Source organism: Solanum stenotomum, chromosome 3 (assembly GCF_019186545.1).
Source record: "Solanum stenotomum isolate F172 chromosome 3, ASM1918654v1, whole genome shotgun sequence".
In the NCBI taxonomy this organism is placed as follows: domain Eukaryota; kingdom Viridiplantae; phylum Streptophyta; class Magnoliopsida; order Solanales; family Solanaceae; genus Solanum; species Solanum stenotomum.
The window spans coordinates 64,705,086-64,731,450 of NC_064284.1; the positions used below are offsets into that span (position 1 = coordinate 64,705,086).

The 26,365-nt window shown below is 33.0% G+C and overlaps 2 protein-coding genes and 1 pseudogene across 2 annotated transcripts; 2 read left to right on the forward strand and 1 right to left on the reverse strand.

Annotated features, from left to right (window-relative positions):
• Positions 1–8,005: 8,005 nt before the first annotated feature.
• On the reverse strand, positions 8,006–11,856 carry LOC125859181 (probable LRR receptor-like serine/threonine-protein kinase At3g47570). The gene is made up of 4 exons (XM_049538887.1): positions 10,806–11,856; positions 10,563–10,727; positions 8,446–10,437; positions 8,006–8,343 (listed from the first exon to the last, which is right to left on the reverse strand). Exons 1-4 carry the CDS (start codon positions 11,854–11,856, stop codon positions 8,006–8,008), a joined length of 3,546 nt encoding a protein of 1,181 aa, XP_049394844.1.
• A 6,340-nt stretch (positions 11,857–18,196) lies between these two features.
• On the forward strand, positions 18,197–21,498 carry LOC125859182 (protein MALE DISCOVERER 1-like). Its single transcript, XM_049538888.1, has 6 exons — positions 18,197–18,410; positions 18,934–19,096; positions 19,240–19,373; positions 19,480–19,634; positions 19,714–19,905; positions 21,072–21,498. The coding sequence occupies exons 1-6, from the start codon at positions 18,197–18,199 to the stop codon at positions 21,333–21,335; spliced, it is 1,122 nt and encodes a 373-aa protein (XP_049394845.1). The 3' UTR covers positions 21,336–21,498.
• A 623-nt stretch (positions 21,499–22,121) lies between these two features.
• Positions 22,122–26,365, forward strand: part of LOC125859183 (protein DOG1-like 3) — an 8,811-nt pseudogene continuing 4,567 nt past the window's right edge.

Sequence of the window (26,365 nt, forward strand, 5' to 3'; positions counted from 1 at the left end):
CTTACCCAATGAATTCCTTGCGAAAACCAACTTGAAATCACCTATTTTCGAGCTCTCAAAGTCTAAAAATGGAGAAATGAGTATTTTTCAAGTTGGGGGAAAATGCCTACTGTTTTTTGACTTAAAAAGGACTGCTATTGCAGCTGAAACACAACAATAACACCAAAGTTTAAGTCCCCATTGGACCCTCGGGATTCGTTCGGAATCTCGTGCACACAAACTAAATATGTACCCCCACTAAATTCGACGTTCCGGACTCAATGGAACCGTCGGAATTTGAATTCGAGGACTCCTTGACCCGAAATTCAATAAGATGCCAAGAAACTAGTTTAACGCCAAAAAAATTCGAAACTCAAACGGAGCGTCTAAAAATTCAACCAAGACTCATTCTAGACTTAGAATCGCCTCTCGAAACCAACGGTACTCTCGGAAATTCAATCCGAGCCTCGGAACCTCATATGTTGACCAAAGTCAACTCTTTATCACAATTTCACAACTTTAGCAACTTAGGACCTCAATTCTTCGTTTCAACTCCAAATTCAACTCCGTAACTTCACACAGACCCGTTTCGACATTCTAAAACTGCCGGAATCGACGGAAATTCGATCCGAGTCACGAAACTCCAAGTAACTCGAAAAAGCATTTTTTAACCAACTTTAACTCATAAAAACTCAACTTCTCAAAAACTCAACTTTTCCTCAAACTAACTTTACAACCACAAAACATGGGACTCGGGGCAACTACCGAAAGGGCAAAATAGTCATTTCCATGAAAAATTACCAAAATGACCTTTCGGGTCATTACAAAAAATCACCCCACACATCTATTTAAAGATTAATATTGTAAATTTTAGATCTACTTTTTTTATATTACTACTTATAACATTTTAATTACAAGTATTAACAGGTTAATTTTAATTTATAAATTAATTAATTACATTTTATTAATTAATTATATATCATGAACTAGTATATATATATTATATAATTGGGATAAGACACAAGTATTCCCTAGACTATGATCGAAATCCCGAGAGACACACCTAAACTTAAGTAGGGTCCTATTACCCCCTAAACTAATTTAAAATGGAATAAATACACTATAAACACTGACATGGCATAGAGAGTGTGCACACTCTCTTGAAAGGCAAGTGATGAGTGCACAAACTGGAGACATGTCATTTTTTTATTGGTAATTTTATAATTAGTTAGTACACATATTTATTGATATTAAAACTTATACATATTTAATTATTTTTATTTCTTTCTTCGTAAAATATTTATTTTTATTTCTTTTCACTTTAAACTTTTTTTTAATTAATTTATTATCTTTTCACTTTTAATTATTTTTAAAAAATTATGTGTCTTTTAAAAAAATAATTTAATAGTGTCCTTTAATTTTAACGTTTTAATATTTTTATGTTTTATTTGATTTTCTTCACTTATTTTGATATCCGTTTAAAATTAACTTATTTTAAATACAAGACATTTGGAATTAAATTTGAAATCAAATCAAAACGAAAGACAAAGAAAATAAAATTAATAGAAAAATAAAAGAGAAAAAACAGTGAATGTAGGTAAAAAAAAAAAGGTTGATACAAGGTAAAAAAAAAGTGTATTAACTTAATTTAAATACAAGATAAAGAAAATAAGACTATTTTTTTAAAAAAAATTATTATTTTTTAAATTTTTTTAAAAAAATAATTTTTAATTAAAAAAATATTTACACACGTGGCGGGCGAGTGTGTACAAACACAACCAACTTGGATGGTCGAAGGTGCTACGTCAACACAAAAGATGCACAAAAATATGGGGAAAAAAATGAGTTCAGAGGGGCGTAATAGGGTCTTAGCTAAGTTTAGGTGTGTCACTGAAATTTCGGTCATAGTTTAGGGGGTACTTATGCCTTATCCCTATATAAATAATTAATATGTGAGAGAAATAATATTAATGAAAGAGAATCAATTTGTAATTATCTATTACACCTTTTAAGGGATTACTTATCACATGCCAACCCATAAACAAAATCAGCCCATAATCACACCCCAAGAATTGGGGTTTTAGCTAGACATCATAAAAAGATAAAAATCGTTACCAAATTGTGTTTCCTTCAACTGGGTGCGATTAATTTCGTCTTTACAAAGGTCCAAATTGAAGAATCTCAAAGACCCACTTCCAATTTATCAGAAGTGAAAAACTTCAATTCTTCAAAGCTAAGGAAAAATTTGTCTCAATACTCAGAATTCTCTCTCTAAAACTTAGAATTCAATATTCAATAACAATCTGATAATAAACTAAATATTCAAAAACGTATTTACAGTCGCCGAAAATATGTTGCGAAGAGCCATTCGGCGTAGTAAGTCAGGCTCGCCGATCAACTCGGCGATCCACCCTTTGGCCCATTTCATCGCCTTTCTATTGTGGCCTTCAGCATCCTCCAGGTCTGTTACTTTGAGCGATCCAACACTGCATCGCAGAACCACTTAGCGATCCGCCGACTGCTCCTTTCTCTCGCCAACTTGATTTTCTCCTTCATGGCTTGGCACACTGGAACTTTAGGCGGTCAAATGGCCACTCGGCAACTCACCAAATGGACTTGGCGATCACCAGGCTCTCTTTTCTTCCTTCGTTCAGCTCACTTCGTTCCTTTTTGCAAATTAGTGTCCTTGCTTTGTTCCTCAATCCAAATACCTGGAAATCAAGGATTTTACATCAGTTATTAGCACAAAATAAGCATTTGAGCACACTAAATCATTATAAACAAAGCCCTAAATGAGTCCAAATCTCGGACTCATTGTATGCCAAGTCTTGCTCTCAGTAAAGTTGTGCTACATTACTATATCTAATTTTCTTTTAGAAAATCTTCAAACATATCATATTATCTAGGGGTATGCAAAAATCGAAACTGAAAAAAGTGTTATTGATTTATGGGAAAAGGGATTGATATACCCCTCAACTTTGTTATTTGGAGATGATATGACCCTCGTTATGAAAGTAGCTCATATATACCCTTACCGTTATACAAACGGCTCACATATACCCCTACCGTTACAAAATGAGCTCACATATACCCTTCATTTAACGGGAGTGAAAATATTAGTTTTAAATTTATATATTTAACTTTTAATTTTTTTTAAAAATTATTTAGGAGTACATATGATCCTTCTAGCAAAGTTCAAGGTATATTTTAATCTTTTTCATTCCTAAATTATTTTTTGACTTCTTTGATTATCTTTATTTGAGTTTTTTATTCTTTTTATTTTTTCATTCCTTAATGTAAAAAAAAAAACTTAAAACTTTTTTTGTGTGGCTATATTATAATTTAAAACTATTTTTTCAGCTATATTGTAATTTAAGTTTTAATTTGTATTTGGAAAAAAAATTGGGTCATCTATAATAAATTTACAAGAATATTAGTGAAACATAAATAAATTTGACCATCAAAATAATAAATCTATATTAGTCATTGAAACAAAAAGAAGTCAAAAAATATATGTTTGAGGGTGATTAAGTATACCATATGGGATTATATTTTTTAAAAAATAATAATTAAAAAATTAAATTAAAATTAATTTTTTTCACTTCCGTTAGAAGAAAAGGGTATATGTGAGTCATTTGTATAATTGTAGGGGTGTATATGAGCCACTTTCATAATGAGGGGTATATCAACTCTAAATGACAAAGTTGAGGGATATATCAGACCCCTTTCCCTTGATTTATTACTATTGGGTTAACGGTTTATTAATGATTCTATAAAGAAAAAAATTATCAGGTTATCGGTTCGATTTTGGTTTTTTGAATTGGATTATTGGGTAAACTAAATTTGTGAAACAATGCACACTTATTAAGAAAAACATTCAAGGACATGATTTAAACTATACTTTCCACTTTTGTCTTTTGTAAAATCGTAAATGTAAATTTATAAGTTTATCTCCTAGAAAATATCAAACTTCATTAAAAGAAAGGACAAATATGGAAAAAGTTTCAAACATCCCTCTTGAATTTTGAAAATAGCAGAAGAAGAATATAATCGGAAACCCTTCAGCTAGCCCAAGATCGTTAACTAAGATTGGAAAATTCAACTAAAGAAGAGGAAACTAGGAATGAGAACTTTGTTTATGGAAGAAGACTCTTGAATTGTCTTTGTTTTTGGGTTGTTCATGATTCTAAATACTAAGGATCTAGACTATTCTAATCGTTTCTACAAATATCATTCTTAAATATCTAATACTTTAGACTATCTAGATTTTNAACAATGTAAACAACTTAGCTCGTTAATGATAAAACAATAACAAACTCCACTTTATTTATATAAAAGTAATATAACTTTTGTGGGAGATTCTTTAACCGACAACCACCACTATGAGCCCTAGTGGTGGTACAATGTTTTACCTCACGTTGCTCAAGGACCATCCTATACCTTGCCGTGATATAGGACCTTACTATTGCTTAGTGGATCCACTAGCTAAATCTTACTTGATCATCTAAAAAGAATGATACGTCAAGTCCCATGTTGGCGCATGGTTCTTATGGAGAGTTGAGTTAGTATGAACGCGTGTCCCCAATTCGGTGCTCAATACTACTCCCAAAATACTTTGGCTCATAAGTGCTTTAAACACATCTTTCTTTAATTGAGATAATTACTCAAAACTTAGCCCAAAGGCTCTTTTGGAAAACATGGTTCCTTCCTCACTTAAATGTAAAAACATTTATAAACTTCTTTGGGAATACTTAGTTCCCTAATAGCTTTTGAGAAATGGACTCAACTTTAAACTCTTGACTTAACTTAAAACTCTTACCTTGACTTGAAACTCTTGACTTAGCTTGACTTGAAACTTGAGCCTTAAAATGAAGTTAAAACATTCAATAAAGACTCTTGAATAACTTTAAAAACTTGCTTGAACTTACTTTTAAACCTTGCTTGACTTGACTCTAACTTCCCTTAACTTTGATCCTAACTTGCCTTGAATGGAACTATGGATTCAAGGTATGTGATCACATGTTTATGGATTCGGGATGTCTAAATGTACCTTAGAGTGTTGGAAACAACTAGGAAACATAGGTATAATACCTAGGAACATGCATGAGAAAGCATGGAAAGAATGGGGGAACATGGCGTCCTTGGCGCTCTGCAAGGCGCGGAGTGCCAGTCCTTGATGCTCAGAAGGGGCCTGCTGGCGCTCTGTTAGGCGCGGCGCCCCAAGGGGGAAAGTTCAGAATCCTTTTTGGGGCGCGCTGGCAGACGCGACGCGCCAACCTCTTGCCCAGAAACTCCGACTTTTCTCTCTTGTTTTGCCAACTCTAAATCACCCTTACTTCAATGGATTCAACCCCAAACACTAAGGGTCATAAAATCCCTCAACATACATGAGATTCAACTCAAACACACAACCAAATCATGTCCCACAACCAACAATAACTTCAACAACATCAACAACACAACCCAACAACATCAACAACATATCCAATCTTTTCTCAATAATAATGAGTTTGGTGTGTGGGGGAAAGGATCAACCCACACTAAGAACTCACATACCTTGATAGGGATCACCCCCGACGATTTCCACGACGATCTTTGACGGAAACTTGTTGATCTCCTCTTTCTTCTCTTCTTCTTCTCCTTCTTCTCTTCTTCACTCTCAAGAACCCTAACTCTAACTCTTCTAAAATGGGACAAAAATGATCCACAATCAGCCTAACACAACAATATAACCTCAAAAGAAATAGCTAGGGAAAAGACCAAAATGCCCTTAAAATTTCCGGACGGATTCCCTGCCAACTGCCCAACTTTCAAAGGGTATAACTCACTCATACGAACTCGGAATCGAGCAAACTCAGTGGCGTTGGAAAGATCATTCCACAAGATTCGTAACCATAACTGGAACTACTCCTAACTCATCCTGAGCTAGGAGTTATGACTGCTCAAAGTTGGCCAAAACTCACTGATTTCCACACTTAGCCAAATTTCCAGATTTTTGAATTCCTTCCAAAAATGACTATTTCCGATTTTTAAGCCTCTTCATAGATATTTCAAATTACCGGATGTTACAGTGATTAAGTATACCATATGGGATTATATTTTTTAAAAAATAATAATTAAAAAATTAAATTAAAATTAATTTTTTTCACTTCCGTTAGAGGAAAAGGGTATATGTGAGTCCTTTGTATAATAGTAGGGGTATATATGAGTCACTTTCATAACGAGGGGTATATCAACTCTAAATGACAAAGTTGAGGGATATATCAGACCCTTTTCCCTTGATTTATTACTATTGGATTAACGGTTTATTAATGATTCTATAAAGAAAAAAAATATCAAGTTATCGTTCGATTTTGGTTTTTTGAATTGGATTATTGGGTAAACTAAATTTGTGAAACAATGCACACTTATTAAGAAAAACATTCAAGGACATGATTTAAACTATACTTTCCACTTTTGTCTTTTGTAAAATCGTAAATGTAAATTTATAAGTTTATCTCCTAGAAAATATCAAACTTCATTAAAAGAAAGGACAAATATGGAAAAAGTTTCAAACATCCCTCTTGAATTTTGAAAATAGCAGAAGAAGAATATAATCGGAAACCCTTCAGCTAGCCCAAGATCGTTAACTAAGATTGGAAAATTCAACTAAAGAAGAGGAAACTAGGAATGAGAACTTTGTTTATGGAAGAAGACTCTTGAATTGTCTTTGTTTTTGGGTTGTTCATGATTCTAAATACTAAGGATCTAGACTATTCTAATCGTTTCTACAAATATCATTCTTAAATATCTAATACTTTAGACTATCTAGATTTTTCGTAAGTACAAATAGCAAAGACATTTACTCTAACCTCCAAAAAATCAACTTTATTTTTTCACAGAAACCTCTGGTCATCTTCACGAAAGAACATGACATCCTTACAGAGACCTGCAGATGGACCATTATTGGCAATTTTTCAAGGACACGACCTGGAATTGACATCATCAAAGCAGAATTTACAAATGTGTGTTTTGCTTATGTGGGCACGTCTAGAATTCAACTTCTTGTCATTCTCGTGGTGTGTCTCGCAGTATTGAAAAGGAATAACACATAAACATGTAGGGATGTCAATGGGGTAGGGTGGGGCGGTTGCAGGGCAAACCCACATAAATCCACTAAGATTTCAACCCGCCCCACTCCGTCCCACATAGCACAATTTGTTGTTTCCAACCCGCCCCACCCCGTCCTGCATAAACCCGTTTTTCCCCGCCCAGCGAAATTTGTAAGAAGTTTCAAATACTAGAAACAATAATTTTGTAACCAAAAGAGTCAGATTTTGTTAACTACTTATTTTTTTGTTTACCTGCTAAATGAATATGTTAATAACTTTTATTTGATAGTTTAAATTTGTTGAATTTGAGGTAATAAACAAAATATTAAATGCAACAGTGATGTAATATGGTTTTAATACTTCTTTTTTTTTCTATTTTTGGGCCATTAAAACAACTTTTCATTCAAAGAACAAAGAAAATCTCAAACTGATGCAAAACTGGTACATAAAGCCAAGTCAGAGAAACACACCTTGTAAACAATTGTAGTATATATTAACTAGTATCTGGACATGTGTTTTGTACGTGTATTTCATAAAAGTAGTACAAACATATGAATCAGACATGAAATATGATAAATGAGAAGATTTTAAGCTTCAAATAACAAAACAAAATGAAAGTAGAAGAGGCATACCTCTTGAGTTTGTTTCATCCAATGGTGATCAAGGATTACACATTTACTTAATGTCCATTTATATAGGATGCTTAATGACTAAAAGTAAATATAAAATCATTATTGATGGTGTTGGATTATTAAAGAAAAACATAGGGCCAAAAAAGGTTACAAATATTAGAAGTGACATTCACTGGAAACAACTAGCTTTTCTGAAAACAGAATCATGCACAAATCAAATTGCTAAAACAAAACAAAAAAAGCAATATCTATCCATAAAACAAACAAGTGATCGATCTGGAACAAGACATTCCGAGAACACGCTCAGCATGCAAGAAGTTGAATCTTTATCTTCTGTAACATCCCTACAACATCTTTCATGTTTGTCATTCTTGTCGGAGATTCAGCACAGCAATCTAATGCCACTTTCATGATTGATGCAACAACATCTAGCTTCTTCTGTAAGCGATTATCCAATGGTGTTACCAAGTTGGCATCTACAACATCCATTACTACCTCTGGGAGTGAATAACTCACCCATTGCTTCAAGTTAAGATCTCCCTCAAAATCACTAGGCTTTCTCCTAGTAAATGTTTCCAGCAACATAATCCCGTAACTATAGACATCGCATTTTACTGACACCAGTCCATCAAATCCATACTCTACAGTCAAACAATTAATTTAAAGTTGCAGTATACTTTCTTGATTGAAAAACAAAAAGACGAAAAATTAATGCTCAAATTAGCAAAAACAAAGAGACGTACCCGGTGCAATATAGCCGAATGTTGCTAAGGTTTTAGTGTATAAATCACTCTCATCTTCACCGAGCAGTTTTGAAATACCAAAGTCGCTTAGGTGGGTAGCCATATCCTCATCCAGCAAGACGTTACTAGGCTTCAGATCACAGTGAATCACAGGCGAGGAGCAACCATGGTGAAGATACTCCAACGCACATGCCACATCTATCATAATGCTTAGTCTCTGCCTGATGTCTAGAAAGTAGTTGTGCGAATACAAATACTTGTCAAGACTTTCATTAGGCATATACTCGAGCACTAAAGCCTTAAAATCAAGGTTGGAGCAACTAGTGATGACTTTCACGAGATTCCTATGGCGAAGGCTGCGCAAAACTTCACATTCTGTATCAAAACTCTTGAATGCCGCTTCCAGTTGCAGATTGAACACTTTAACTGCAATGGCAGTCCCACTTCTGAGAACACCTTTGTAAACAGAGCCAAAACTTCCAGAGCCAATCAGATTACTCTCGCTAAGCAAATCAGTAGCTTGGAGCAGTTCATAGTATGAAATTCTTTCTGTTGTCACGATAGACAATGAATCAGCTCGTTGAGGAGATCTTTTACCTATTCCATACTTTATCCATAGGAACACAAAGGCAATAGGAACAAATACAAGTGCTATTCCCAGCACAAGAAATTGAACAAGCATTTTTTTCCTATTTGATCTGTGCTTTGATGATGTGGGGCATGGCGGGACACTAAACCTTGAAGAACCACACAATGCTTCATTGTTGATGAAAAATTTACTGGATAGGCTCTTGAAAGGACCCCCCGAGGGTATTTCACCGTGCAACTTGTTGAATGAAACATTGAAACACTCGAGGTATTGTAGTTTCTCGAAAGACATGGGAATAGTTCCCGATATATTGTTATGAGAAATGTCTAGAAATTCCAAACCTACCATGTTGCTCATTGAGTCAGGTATAGATCCTTGCAACTTGTTGTGTCGCAAAGAAAGATATATCAGATTTTGCAACCCACCAATTTCTCTAGGAATTCCATTTGTGAATTGATTCATTGACAGATTCATATATGTCACAACCTTTAGATTTCCAATTTCCAGAGGTAAAGATCCAACCATGTTGTTTGACGATAAGTCAAGAACCACTAAATCTTTAAGATTTACTAAGCTTGTTGGTATATTGGAACTCAATTTATTGGAACCTATATGTATCTCTCTAAGAGAAGTAACATTCCCTAAACAATTCGGAATAGATCCTGAAAGTTGATTTTGAGTCAAGTGTATCAAACCCAAATGATTCAATTTACATATATGATCTCCAATAAATCCAGTAAGTTTGTTGTACTGAAAATACATACGCTGAAGGTTTCTCAAGTTGTGAATTGATGTAGGAATTGATCCAATCAAGTTATTATAAGAAAGATCAAGGTCTAATAAGCTGCTTAAGTTTCCAACTTCATTTGGAATCTTGCCTTTGATGTTGCAAGCACTGGCATCAAACTTTATAAGAGATATGGAGAAGTTCCCTACGGATACTGGAAGCATGCCATTTAGAGGGTTGAAAGATAGATTAAGATATTTTAAATTTCTGCAATTGGTTAAGGAGGTGAGGAAGCTTAAAAATGAATCACCGGTTAAATTGTTTCCCCCCAAGTTTAGGTATTGTAGATGAGTCAAATATCTAAGAGAATTGGGAATCAATCCTGTGAGTTTGTTTTGTGAAAGCTCTAGATTAGTAAGCTTTGAACAATTGGAGATAGAATGAGGAATAGTCCCAACAAGATTGGTTAAGCTATGCAGATAAAGTCCTTCAATGTTGGGTAAGGTAGAACCTATGTTTGGTGGTAGAGTTCCTGATAGATTATTGCCTGAAAAATCAATTGCTCTCATCCCTGATATGTTAAACATCTCCATATCAAGTGAACCACTAAAACTATTAAACTGCATACCAAGTTTCTCCAACTCAACGAGATTTCTTATCTCTTTGGGTATTTCACCTGTCAACACATGAACAAAGAATGAATACTAACTAGCTAGTTCAATACAAATTGCTATTACTTTGAATACGTACCAGCAAATCTATTTTCGGAAAGATATAAAAATTACATCTTGGTTAAGTTGCCAATCTCCCGTGGTAAGGATCCCTTGAGATTGTTCCTCCATAGTGAAACAAGTCGCAACGAGGAGATGTTGAATATGGAGATCGGGATAGAGCCGGTAATCTGGTTTTTCGCCACGCCTAACTCCACCAAATTAACAAGATTTCCGATTTCTTGTGGAATTATCCCTGCATTTATTTTAATGTGTAAAAAAAAGATTAATTATATACAATAGTACTAGCATTCATAAGATAAAACATATATACCTGTGAAATGGTTAGATCTGAGATGCAATATCTGCAAGTTACTCAATCTTCCAATTTCACTATGTATTCGTCCATCAAACTGATTTATCGATAAATACAATATTTGAAGTTGTGAACAATTTGACAAGCTTGTAGGCATATGTCCATGAAGCTTGTTTCTGGATAGATAAAGCTCTTTGAGTATTGGAAGATCATTGCATAAACCATTGGGAAGATCTCCTGATAGGCTATTATCTGAAAATCTAATGACTTCAATTCTAGAAATATTGAATATTGTGAATGGAATAGAACCCATAAGCTGATTTCGTTCCATGGACAACCAGTTCAGGTTGTGAAGATTGCCAATCCCTATTGGGATGTTTCCTTCAAGTAAATTGGCAGATATGTCTAAAATCTCCAACCTTGAGGCATTCAAGAGTGACGGAGGAATAGAGTATACGAGCTTGTTTCCACTCAAGTCTAAAGTCCTCAGGTTTTTAAGATTTCCAATTTCCTCTGGAATTTGACCCTCTAAGAAATTGGATGTCAAACACAAAGTTTCTAGCTTAGAAATATTAGAAACTGTAGTGGGAATGGTACCACTGAAGCTATTATTACCAAGATTTAGAACTTCAAGTTTCTGTAAGAATCCAAACCAAGAAGGAATCTCCCCTATGAAGTTGTTCAAACTTAAATCAAGAAACTTAAGCCGACGCAAGTTTGCCATTTCATGAGGCAAATTTCCATGCAAATTGTTGCCACTCAAGTCAAGAGAAACAAGAAATGTAAGGTTTCCTAAATCTTTCGGAATTTTGCCGGTAAGATCCATGTTGGAAAGATTCAAGGACTTCACTCGCTCGTGACGAGAGTCACAAGTGACTCCTATCCAATGGCAAATAGAAGTAGCGGGAGACCAGCTTTCATCCAAGATGTCTGAAATAATTTGTGATTTCATAGAGAGAAGAGTTAATTGATCCGTGGAAATGTTTGTATGAGTCATGGCTGAAGTAGCCATAACATATTGAACCAACAAGAGTATTGTTAAGAGAAATGATGTGAATGCTTTCTCCATTATTGCAAAAATTAGTAGGAAAATGGGATGGCTAGTAACCTGTGGTGTTGAGACTTTAAATAGGGAATTATATTTCTTAGGACAAACTTTTCTTCAATGAATTCTACCAATCGGGGACCAATTGGAACAAATCATGTCAAGAATTGGAGACCAAAAGATGCATGTTTTACACAAATTCATGGGAAAGCAAGTAAAATTGTCAATAAAAATTTAACACTGAACCTTGACTTAGTTTTTGACGTCCATATATCAGAGACAGAGTCAGAATTTAAATTTCGGGTTTTAAATTCTAGGCTAGCGACATCAAGTGTTGATAACTAATGCATTTTGAATTTTAATTTTGTACGTTTTTATTGAAATTTTTAATACAAATATTAAATTTCAACTTAAGCTATTGAGTTCAGTCGAATCGATATATACACTAAAGTCTAGACACAAATGTGTGTTTTGCTTGTGTGGGCACGTCTAGAATTCAACTTTTTGTCATTCTCGTTGTGTGTCTCACAGTATTGAAAATAATGAGAATGCAAATATGTAATAGTCCATAAGTCTTTAGCATATCCTATGTAGTGAAAATTATCTGAATTATATGTAATGATGCTAATTGATACTGGAAGCATGCCATTTGGAGGGTTGAAAGATAGATTAAGATATTTTAAATTTCTGCAATTGGTTAAGGAAGTGAGGAAGCTTAAAAATGAATCACTGGTTAAATTGTTTCCCCCCAAGTTTAGGTATTGTAGATGAGTCAAATATCCAAGAGAATTGGGAATCAATCCTGTGAGATTGTTTTGTGAAAGCTCTAGATTAGTAAGCTTTGAACAATTGGAGATAGAATGAGGAATACTCCCAACAAGATTGGTTAAGCCCTTCAATGTTGGGTAAGGTAGAACCTATGTTTGGTGGGATGGTTCCTGATAGATTGTTGGCTGAAAGACCCATTGATCTCAGCCGTGATATGTTGAACATCTCCATTGGAATTGTACCACTAAAACTATTGTAGTCCAGAATAAGTTCCTTCAACTCAACCAGATTTCCTATCTCCTTGGGTATTTCACCTAGCAACACATGAAGAAAGAATGAGTTTAACTAGCTAACTATTTTAATACAGATTGCTATCACTTTGACTACGTACCAGTAAGCCTATTTTCGTGAAGATGTAAAAATTGCAACTTGGTTAAGTTGACAATCTCCCGTGGTAAGGATCCCTTGAGATTGTTCTCCCTTACTAAAACAATTTGCAACGATGAGATATTTATTATGGTGATCTGGATAGAGCTGGTAATTTGGTTATTCTCCACGGCTAAGGTCACCAAATTAACAAGATTTCCGATTTCTTGTGGAATTATCCCTGCATTTATTTTAATGTGTAATAAAAAAGATTAATTATATACAATAGTATTAGCATTCATAAGCTAAAAACATACCTCTGAAATGGTTGTATCCAAGATACAGTCCTTGCAAGTTACTCAATCTTCCAATTTCACTATGTATTGGTCCATCAAAATCATTTTTGGATAGAGACAATATTTAAAGTTGTGAACAATTTGACAAGCTTTTAGGCATATGACCATCAAGCTTGTTTCCGGATAGATGAAGCCCTTTGAGTAGTGGGAGACGATTGCATAAACCTTTGGGAAGATCTCCTGATAATCTATTATATGAAAATCCAATGACTTCAATTCTAGAAATATTGAATATTGTGAATGGTATAGAACCCGACGACCCGTAAGCTGATTATGTTCCATGGACAACAAATTCAGATTGTGAAGATTGCCAATCTCTTCCGGGATGTTTCCTTCAAGTAAATTGTTAGATATTACTAAAGTCTCAATCTTGAGGCATTCGAGAGTGACGGGGGAATGAAACCAGTGAAACTATTATATCTAAGATTTAAAACTTGACGTTGGTCTAAAAACCCAAAACAAGAAGGAACCTCCCCACTGAATTTGTTCAAACTTAAATCAATAAACTCAAGCTGATGTAAGCGTGCCATTTCTTGAGGCAAATTTCCATGGAAATTGTTACTTCCCAAGCTAAGAGAAACAAGAAATCTGAGGTTTCCAAAATCACGGGGAATCTTGCTTGTAAGAGTCATGTTGAAAAGATTCAAGGACTTCACTCTCTGCTAACGATAGTCACAAGTGACTCCTACCCAATGACAAACATAAATAGCAGGAGACCAACTTTCATCCAAGTAATGAAAAGGGTCGGAACTAATTTGGGATTTCAAAGAGAGAAGAGTTAATTGATCCGTAGAAACGTTGGTACGAGTCATAGCTGAACTAGGCATAACATAGTGAAGCAACATGAGTAGTGTTAAAAGAAAAGATGTCAAGGCTTTCTCCATATGTAAAAATATTAGTAGTAGGAAAATGGTATTACTAGTAACATGTGTTTAGCAGACTTTTTTTTTTGAATCTTTTTAAAAGGGGAAAAGGAAAAACACATCAGCACTAATGCAACTACATTATTGTTTCAATGAAACAAAAAAAATGTGTCTTTTATTGGTTGTTGTGAGTTTGATATTCAAGTGCTGAAACCACCATTTTAAATCAATAGATGAATTTTCCAAGTTATGTGGGGCATAAATATGACTCATGTCGTCAATATGGTAGACTGATAATAATTGGTGCAATATCATGTAAATTATTCACTAGTCTTCTTCTTGTTGTTTGCGACAAAAAAAATGTGTTAATAATCCACCACATGGGAGTGTTTAGAAAGTTTGGTTGGCTTAAGTGTTTTTCAATGGTAACTGCAATTTAATTCTTTATTATTAATTTAGGTAACTTATATTCATTAATACAAAAAAATGTAGAATTTGAAGAGTAACATTAAATAATAAAATATAGACTAATTTATAATTACATTAAGTAATAATGTTTTCCATTTTGGTATCCTTTTTTTCTTTCAATCAGATTTTGTCTTCCTCAAATTTCCAGAGCAAATCAATAATATTCGGAGTTAATAACTTTGATGGTCACTCAACTATCAATTATTTTCACAGAAAGTCACTCAAGTTTTATTTTCAACTCAAAAATCACTCAACTATGACTTCTTTTCATAGAAAGTCACTCAACCTATTTAATTATTTTTTTCATTAAAATTTGCTGACATAGAATTTTAATTTTTAACCAAAATTTTAAGAACCAAATATATATTCATTTAAATCATTTAATGACCCGCCCCATTTAATCCGCCCGCTAAAAATATAATATTAACCTTTTTATTTTACCATTAATTCCCTAAATCATTCTCCCTCGTCTCCCCCATTCTTTCCCTCTAAACTTCTTCTCTTTTCTTTTCTTTTTTGATTTCTCAATTTCAACCTTTTCTTCACACATCAATGTGATATGAATAACAAATGGATGGAAATCATTTACATCCCAACTTTTGCTTTAAAATCAAGCTAGCAATTATATGTTGTTCCGTTCTATCCTGAGAGTAATTAATTAATTCAAACCGTGGGTAATTGCGAGAGGATTAAATTCCTAAACACAATTTTTATAGGCCTCGAAACCTAGTCAATCCTACATTTTTTATGTTTCCAGATGCATTTTCTTAAGGAATTTGACAGAATTGTTCTGTTATAATGGTGGATATATAGAGTGAATGGCGATGTTGAAAAGTGAAAAGTATCCGGATATCTTCTATCTACATTACAAAATTATAATCAGAATCACATATATTGTGCATTAAATCTCAACAAAAAAAACAAATTCCAAAAGAACTAATATGTGAAAAAGAAGTTGAAATTGAGAAATTAAAAAAGAAAAGAAAAGAGAAGAAGAAGTAGAGGGAAAGAATGGGGGAGACAAGGGAGAATGATTTAGGGAATTAATGGTAAAATAAAAAGTCCAATATTATATTTGTAGCGGATCGGATTAAATGGGGCGGGTCATTAAATGATTCAAATTGATACATATATTTGGTTTTTAAAATTTTGATTAAAAATTAAAATTTCATGTCAGCAAATTTTAATGAAAAAAATAATTAAATAGGTTAAGTGACTTTCTTTACAAAGAAGTCATAGTTGAGTTATTTTTGAGTTGAAATTAACTCATAATCTTCGGTGCTAAGATGCATTTTTTTTTTGGAAATGCTTAAAAATGAACTTTTAGAAAAGGCCCATTTATATCATTCATTAAAAGTTTGGTTCATCTATGTCATTGTTGTTAAAGAAAAAGCTCATCCATGCCATTTTTAAACTCCAATTTTGCAAAACCATTTTTTACACCCCAAACAAGGTTTTACACTTTTTAATTGAACTTTTTGGATCAAATGTACACTTTTTGCTTCTTTTTCTTTAAGAACACATGAAGAACATAAATAACTTTAAAATTTTCAACATCTTCTATTATTCACGAAATCATCTCAAATTTCGGCTACATCACTAATTTCTTTTTTTCAAAAAAACTAAAAATCTAAAATCATTTGTAGAGTTTGAAAAATTCACCCACATTAAAAAAAAAAAATTCCAAAAAATGAAAATCAACCTCAAAGTTTCAAAATTTTGTTTTGATTCGTTTTTTTGTACTTGTTTATTACATTAGATATTTGTTGCCTAGTTTTTTTGAGTCTATGTTCAAATTTTCAATGATTTGAAGTGTGGAGAAAATTCTATCATTAAAGAATGTTGAAATTTTGAATAAATTTCAAGTGGGTCTTGTTGAGTTAGGTAGAATTCGAGCTTGGTATCTAGCTCGGAGGGAAACTGCTCTTGAAATTTGAGGCAATTTCGTGAAGTATTGAACAAGTTTGAAATTTGGAAATTGTTAATGTTCTTTATGTGTTCTTGGTGTTCTTAAGGAAGTAGAAGAAAAAATGTACCTTTGATCCAAAAACACCAATAAAAAAGTGTTGAACCCTTGTTTGGGGTATAAAAAATGGTTTTGTAAAATCGAAGTTAAATGAATGAGTCTTTTCTTTAACAACAATGACATATATGAGCCAAACTTTTAGTAATAACGTATTGTATGGATTAAAGGTTTATGGTAAACAATCTCTCTATTTTTACAAGGTAAGGGGTAAGGATGCATACATATCGTATTTCTAAGACTCTACTTATAAAAGGACCTTAAAAACCACCGGGAAAAAACTATATAAATTAGATTGGAAATGATTTCATTTTCCAAGGATGCTTTACAGTAGCAATTTTTATTTTTAATCTTCGTAGTATTTTTTCCATTGTTTTGTTTCCTTGCTTTACATTCTTTTCCAAAAAAAATTCCTTTTTCAGGATACCATTTGAAATTTACGGAAAGGACATGATATTGTATATCTAATTGTGCATCAAAATATAAATAGAAAGGCACTAAAAAATTCAAACAGAACTTTGTTGGAGAAGTGTTATAGCTTGGGAGTGAACAAAAGTTGAAAGCCAGACTAAGCAAACTACGAAATTCCGAGAACATGCTCAGCATGCAAGAAGTTGAATCTTGATCTTCTGTAACATCCCTACAACGTCTTTCGTGTTTGTCCTTCTTGTCGGAGATTCAACACAACAATCTAATGCCACTTTCATGATTGATGTAACAACATCTAGCTTCTTCTGTAAGCGATTATCCAATGGTGTTACCAAGTTGGCATCTACAACATCCATTACCGCCTCTGGGAGTGAATAACTCACCCATAGCTTCAAGCTAAGATCTCCCTCAAACTCAATTGGCTTTCTCCTAGTAAATGTTTCCAGCAACATGATCCCGTAACTATAGACATCACATTTTATTGACACCAGTCCATCCAATCCATACTCTACAGTCAAACAATTAATTGATTGATTAAACAATTAGGAAGAAATCCTGAAAGTTGATTTTGACCCAAGTAAATATCTCCCAAATGCTACAATTTACAAATATTATCTTCAATAAATCCTGTAAGTTTATTGTCACTCAAGTTCAAGCGTTGAAGGTTTTTCAAGTTACTAGTTGAGGTAGGAATTGCTCCAATCAAGTTATTAATAGAAAGATCAAGGTCTATTAAATTGGTTAAGTTTCCAACTTCATTTGGAATCTGGCGGTTAATCTTGCAACCAGCGGCATAAAAGTTTACAAGAGATTTGGAGAAGTTCCCTACGGAGACCGGAAGCATGCCATTTAGAGGGTTCAAAGATAGAGAAAGAGCTGTTAATCTTCTACAATTGGTTAAGGAAGTGAGGAAGCTTAACGAGGAGTCGCTGGTTAAATTGTTTCTCTCCATGTTTAGGATGTGTAGATGAGTCAAATATCCCGTGAGTTTGTTTTGTGAAAGCTCTAGATTAGCAAGCTTTGAACAATTGGAGATAGAATGAGGAATAGTCCCAACAAGATTGGTTAAGCGACCCATATAAAGCTCTTCAATGTTGGATAAGGTAGAACCTATGTTTGGTGGTAGAGTTGCTGATATATTATTGAATGAAAGAGACATTATTCTCAGTGCTGATATACTGAACATCTCCGTTGAAAGTGAACCACAAACTATTAAACCCAACATCAAATTCCTCCAACTCAACGAGATTTCTTATATCTTTGGGTATTTCACCTGTCAACACGTGAAGAAAGCATTTGTTACAGGTACTTTGATCATATTGTGCCGAAAAGTGATACTGCTAATATTCTGTTCCCCACCCTGATACTAGTTGAATTGCTAACAATATTCTTAGCATAGCGTTACCTTATCAAAAAAAATATTCTTAGCGTAGCCTTGTTATAACAATTTACCTGGAACAAAGGGAGATGCTGATATTCTTCGTCTTATGAGGAATTAGAGGATTAATATTCTCAGCGTAGCATTGTTATATACCCTTTTTCACTATATGTTTGCTAGGACGAGAAGGTACAAATGGAACTATTTCCTTCTTTCTCATGAGAAGTGAATTAGCTGAGACGTCAATACTAACGCTTGAAGGCTGGAATCCTCCCCTTATACTTCTAAAATGTCCCTGATCTTTCCTCATACATTTGCTTTTGTCTAGCTTATATCCCCCCCCACAAAGTTGCTTTTCAATGACAACCATAGGAACGTGCAATCCTTTATGTTAATCTATGATATTTTTCGTCTATTTTAATTCTTTTGCCCGTGAAAACATTGTTATAGGGGTTCCAAAACTGAACAGATCCGAGCTCGAAACAGCATGTGAGGATTTTAGCAACATTATTACCAGCGGCGATTCATATACAGTATACAAGGGAACACTGTCTAGTGGGGTGGAGATTGCCGTTATCTCAACTACTATAAGTTCTCTGGAAGATTGGTCCATGCACTCGGAAACAGCCTTCCAGAAGAAGGTTAATCATTTCTTTGCTTTCACAAATTAACCACCTCCGAAATCCTTTTTCATGTAACACTTCACTTTTTTTATTATAAAACTCATAGATCTTTCTTCTTGTTCACCTTGAATAGATCGATACATTTTTCACGAGTGAACCACAAGAATTTTGTTAATCTTATTGGATATTGCGAGGAGGATGAACCTTTCACTAGGATGATGGTCTTTGAGTATGCTCCTAATGGAACTCTTTTCGAGCATCTTCATGGTAATTAAAACTTTCTAGCAGTGCTATGTTTCACTTTAATCATTCATGATGGTGTTTTTGGATTTATTACTGAATAACACGAACTACAACTTTTTCAATGATCCAGTTGAAGAAGCTGATCATCTGGACTGGCCTGCGAGGATGAGAACCGTTATGGGTACAATGTATTGTCTTCAATACATGCATGAATTAAACCCCCCAGTGCCACATTGCAACTTGAATTCTAAATCCATATTTCTGACCGATGATTATGCTGCTAAGGTCTGTTTCACATGGCTACATATCCCAAAATATGTCAACAAGAAACTTTTACTGACGACTGAGTACTTTTTTTTAACAGATTACAGAGATTGATTTCTGGTCAGAACTAACAGCCAAGTCGAAGTCCTCTAGCGATGATTTAGAGAATTCTGTGCTGCCACCGCTTGCTGATCCCGAGACTAATGTCTATTGCCTTGGAATTCTTTTAATAGAAATAATTTCTGGCAAATCACCTTATTCAGAAGAAGAAAAAGAGTCTCTTCTAAACTGGGTAAATATCCTTTATCCCTATTTTCATATGTATTGAACTTAATGTTCTGATCCCTAGGGTGCTATTGTTGTGTCTGACTAGATCCAGAGGCGGATCTAGAGATGGTTCAAGGGGTTCATCTGAACCCATTGTTGTCGTCTTGAATCTTGACCCATTAGTACTATGCAAAAAAACTTCATGCTTGTGTATCTGATAATTAGGCTTATTCTGAATCCATCAACCGGATGTTGCTTCCATCTCGAACCATAAACACATATACCTAAAACCTATTTGTTGCTCGGACTCATAGTGCATTTTTTTGGAGGATTTGACACATGTGTGTCAATATTTTTGGAAAATCCGAGCAACATAGCCGGAAACTGTATGCTTGTGTGCGTTTATTAATTAGGCTCATTTTGTACCCACTGACAGGAAATTGCTTTCATCTTGAACCATAAGTACATATTCCAAAAACCTATATTGCTCGAGACTCATAAAAAATGTTGTCAGGTGCATGTCGGATCCTCCAAAAATAGTGCATTTTTGGAGAATCTGGCACGGGTGCATCAATATTTTTAGAGAGTCCGAGCTACATTGCCAGAAGGTTTATGCTTGTGTGCATGTATTAATTAGGTTCATTCAGTACCTACTGACAGAAAAATTGCTTTCATCTCAAACCATAAGCACATATGCCAAAAACCTATGTTGCTCGGACTCCTCTAAAACGCTACCAGGTGCGTGTCGAATCCTCCATAAGTAGTGCATTTTTGGAGGATTTAGCACGGGTGCGTCTATATTTTTAGAGAGTCAATAATATAGCTGAAAACTTTGTGCTTGTGTGCTTGTATTAATTAGGCTCATTTTGCACCCACAGACAGACAATTGCTTTCATCTCGAACCATAAGTACATATATCAGAAACTTATGTTGGTCGGACTCGTCAAATATGCCACGTGGTGTGTGTCGGATCCTCCAAAAGTACTGCATTTTTTGAGGATCCAACGCGAGCGCGACAACATTTTTGGATAGTCAGAGCAACATAGCCAACAACTTTATGCTCATGTGTGTGTATAAATTAGGCTCATTCTGAACTCGATGACAATGAATCCTGAATTTTCCTCTGGATAGAACTGATTCGTCAAACTTCCTTATACAATTTATTAACATCATAACCATGGTTGTTTTCAGGCGGCACAATATTTTCGTCACGACAAGCAGAATATCGCCTCTCTGGTGGATCCATCATTGAAGTCTTTCAAGAATAATGAGCTTATGTTTATTTGTGAAGTAATTGAACAATGCCTTCAAGAAGATCCAAGGAAGAGACCAACTATCAAAGAATCCATTGATAAATTAAGGGAAGCAATTGATGTATCACCAAATGCTGCAGTTCCAAGGCTTTCTCCTCTGTGGTGGGCTGAACTCGAGTTGTTATCCAGCGAGGCAGCGTGATCCAGCTTAATTTGTCCATCTACGTTGTAAGTTTGAGTACGTACGTGTTGTTTTACTACGTATGAATACGGAAATACATCATTTCTCTTAAACCCCCTGGGGTAGTTGTATCTAACTATCCTCTACATATATTTATGATCTATATTGGTTTATTCTTTTATCATTTGAGTTGACAAGAATTGTGACTATTGAATATAGCTGACTTCAGCTTGTTTGGTATTCAGGCGTAATTGACGTCGTACATTGATTTATTCTTTTATTATTTGAGTGACATGAACAATGAGGATTCATATACCCGAACCCGTCTTGTTCGGGATTGAGGCATAGTTGTTGTATATTATTGGTTTTATTCTTTTATTATTAATTTGTCTTAGCCAAGAATGGCATTTCTTCATTTTCATATGCGGGATATTTTGTGGTCTATGCCTTTTATGGGCAAGAATGTGTGTGTGTTTGTGTATTTCTTCTGCATAATTTTTTTTTTTCTCTCTAATGACTTTATATATATCCAGATGAATTTAAGTTTTATATTGATAGTCTAAAACCTTTTTTTTTTGGTTTTACACTATGAGAGAATCTTAACCTATGATAGCAAGTTATTTGTTATTTATTATCTTTATTCGATTATTGTCCATTGTTAAGGTAGATATTTTTCTTTCCTTTCACTTTATGTTTTTTCGAAAACCAAAAATTATCTTGAATACTATGTAATGTTTACTCTCAAACTCTTCGTTTATGCTTGTTAATACATGAAGTTCATTAAGTAAATCTTGTGTTGGTGCGAAAATGGAATTCCCAATAACTAGAACAAAAGATTCATACGAGAAAACTTGTAAACGAGTCTCTACTTAAGCCTCAAAAGAGAAAGGTACATAACTTTTTGATCGCCATCAGAATTGGCATTGGATCCATTGCATCTAATAAATTATGAGTTTAATTCATCTTATTTAGTAGAAAGATAAATATTTCTTATTCATTATCAGACAATCACTTATTCACAAATTTCAAAAAAAGTTTCCATTTTCATCTCATAAAAAACCTTTTTCGATAATGTCCATCCTTAACTTCCTTTAAGGGTATTTTAATGACAGATTCTATAGGAACTAGTACCTATAAGATAAGGATAAAAGCGGAAAAATCGAAAACATATATATATATATATATACTTTTAACAATTTTGAAGAAAATGGTATTAAACTCATATTTTTGACTTTTTGTGCTTTTTTTTCCATAGAAGTTGGCAATTTGTATTCCCCCTCCCCCCCAATTTTATCATAAGAAAGACAAAATCCTAGTACTACTACCATCACAAATTGAAAATGAGTAGCCACGTGAAGAGTTTCTTTTAAAAATTTATTTTTAATGTTAATGATATTTATTTTAGAACTCGATTAAATCTGAATTCATAATTTAGAAAACTCGTTTCTAGAGATGGGGCTCCAAATTTCTATTTCTTATGTGATGATTATACAATATTTTCCATCGTTTTGGATTCTTTCAATTTATTCTTTTATGTTAAAGAAATAATTAAAAATGATGCAAAATTAAAAAAAGTTAAGGATACATCATTATTTATGTTTTCTCTTTTCAACAAACAAAAACATTTCCACTTTAGTAGGGAGATGGACGTCATTGGCAACTTTTTGTATTTTTATTTTTTTTTCATTTACGACTCAAGTTAATAAGATTCGCATTTAAAAATTTCACTCTAATAATTACTCCCTCTGTTCCAATTTATATGACTTACTTTCCTTTTTAGTCAGTCCCAAAAAGAATGACACATATCTATATTAAGTAACAATTTCACTATAAAATGTCTACTTTACCCTTAATGAAATGATTTACAGCCACACAAATTTCTATCTTTCATTTTGGACCACAAGTTTTAAAAGTCTTCCTTTCTTTCTTAAACTCCGTGCCGAGTCAAACTACATCACATAAAATGGGACGGAGGGAGTAATAAATAAAGCGTTTTCTATCATAAACTTTTTTCTTTATTTGCAAACATTTGAAAAACTTTTCTTTAATTTATCTAGAAAAAAATCATATTTCTATAATAAAAAATAATTTGATTTTTAAAATTTATTTTCTTTAAAAAATAACTAATAATCATACATATGTCTGTAATTTATTCTAAGCCACAAGTTTTCTAAAGATATAAACTTTCAAACTGTGTCTAAAATTCATTATTTTAAAACTTTAGAGTATGATTACTATTATTACATGTCAAGTGTCTAAAATGTGTATTTAAAACTTTACTATTACATGTCAAGTGTCTAAAATTTGTTATTTAAAACTTTAGAGTATTATTACTACTACATGTAAAGATTTATGCGTAATATTAGATATACATAAGTAGATATTTAAATTTGTATAAAGTTGATCAATAAGTAAATATACTCGCACACACACATCCCATATGACATAATAAACATAAAATGTCATGTAGGACAAATATATCTACTTATTTAATGATATACTAATTTAAATGTCTACTTGTGCACATTTAAAATTAAATAACATAAATACTAGTTTAAATTAAATTAAAAAAATATTTTTATATATTATGCTTTTAAATTTCAAAAACAGTTCCTAAAATATAAATATTTATCAGAAAATAAATATTACTAGGGTGGGGGATAATAATACAAACAAGAACCAAAAAAAGAAGAAAGACAAATTAAAAGATGATGAATCACATGCATGATTTAGAGTTCCAAGAATTGTCTTTATAATATTTGCACCTTATAGTATTTCATTTCATTTATATTAGAATATATTTTGAAGGCCAAATACGTCGAGATTATCTCGTTTGAACTTTATCTCTTAGCATATGATCATTTATATTAGATAATGTTTTAGTGAAATTAAAAAAAAAATTAACATTTATTATATTCTTTATTTTTATTTTTATCTTCATAGCTTTCATTCCCATGATCTTCGCCTCCCACAGTACTTAACTAATCAAATTATTATACTACTAATAGTTTTAAGAAAATACATTTTGTTTTATGTATCGATACAAAAAATAAATAAAATTCACTTATTTTTCTTTAAAAAAATATTTTTTATATAAAAAATATTTTCCTCCGCACCAAACACACTGATGTTGATTTATAATAATTTGAATAGAAAATTTAGCAATAGGTCTTTGAATTTAAATCCATCAAACACCCTTGTAAAGTGAGGTGGTGTCATTGAAAATTTATGAATTGTGATTTTTTCATTAAATTCATAACTTGTTTTAATTATAAGCCACTAATTGAATTTATTCAAATTCATGAGCCATAAAAATAACTATAAATATTTATATTGAGATAGTCTGTCTATGTCATATCTCTGAGATGCATTCATTAATCCCGATTTTGCGTGAACATGAAATATGCTACAGATGAGTACAAAACTACGTCACATTGCATTCCCTAAATCACGAAATGTCCAAAAAATATACCTACTAACAAATGTACAAGACTTTTGGGGCATCCCAAAAAAAAAAAAACTTATTTAATTCACACCATATATTAAAAAAAAATACATCAAAAAATTTCAATTCATAATATTGCTAGTGAGTTTCTAAAAAACCAAAACTGGCAAATTCAAGCTCTGATAAAAAAAAAGAAGAAAATTTATACAATTCATGGATGGACAATCAACAAGAAGAACTAAAAGAGCTTCAAAACGACATCGTTCGTGCTCGAAAAAATGAGCTAAACGATGACGAATTGAATGACTTACTAAGGAAAATGGTGAACAATTTCCAAGAATATGCGAACGGCTGTAGTCGACTCGCGACGACGTATCGCCGTTCTTCGCCCCCACTTGGTCCACCCCTTTGGAAAATTCGGTCTTGTGGATAGGCGGGTGTAGGCTGTCTTCGTTTATATGGCTGATTTATGCGCTAAGCAGAATCAAAATCGAGTCTTATATCACGGAATATCTACAGGTAGGATGTTAAATAAGCAGGATGAGTTAAATTTGAATGTAATAACGAATTATTTTAATCCGTGAAAAGTATTTTAAGCTGAAATGAGCTATAATAAATTAATGATCTAAACAATAGATCATAGTTCAATTTGTCCAACTTTTACACATATTTAATTTTGTTGATTGTTATTTTATAATTTATTTAATTATTTAATAATTTTTATTATGATTTTATATAATGTATCAAATAGGGAGTGTCAAAGATCAATTTTTTCCATCAATACCTTCTCAGTCGAGCTTGTCATACTGAGCTTGTTTATTGTGATTTATATGAGTTCGTCGCAACCGACCGTATGCAGTTTACATCTCCTACTATTTGTAGTTTATTGCACATGAGCAGATTTATTTGGTGTGTCTGGACTTAAAAGGATAGCGACGGCGGATTTTGCATTAAAAAAAAAGAAGTCTTGTTTTTAATACTTTAATTAAGATTGTCAATGTGGGCTATATAACAACCTTTAGATAAGTTGAGGTAAAATAGATTTAGTTTATAAATGAGACTATCGTTATCCTGTTCAAATATAATCGAGTTAGACAAAAGTTATATTTTTATGAACTAATTTTATCGGCATACATACAGGGTATGCAAATTGGAGACTTTGGTCAGCTTTCTGGTAAGCAAATTACCATGATTGATAAGTTACAAAGACAGATTATTTTAGAAGAGAGAAGATTTTCTTCAAGGTTAGCTAGCTTGCAAGAAGATGTTGTTGATCAACCCTTTGCTATGGCGGCCAGAATTTATGATACTGAAAGAGGTTGATTGAGCATGACGTTTAAGATTTTTTTATTTTTTTAATGTCAATTTAGTGTTACTTTTCCTTTTATCATATTAACCTTTGTCCATATATACTTTTATTAGAAGAATGTAGAGGGATGGAGACAAATAATTAATTCTATCTTTATTTTTTAAAATGGCAAGTATTTTGGAAAAATTATATAATCATGATAAGTAAAGTGGACAAGATCAGGTAGTGTGCCATTCTTTTGGGAATAAACTTAAAAAGAAAGTATAATAAATAACGACAAAATGAATATTATAATCT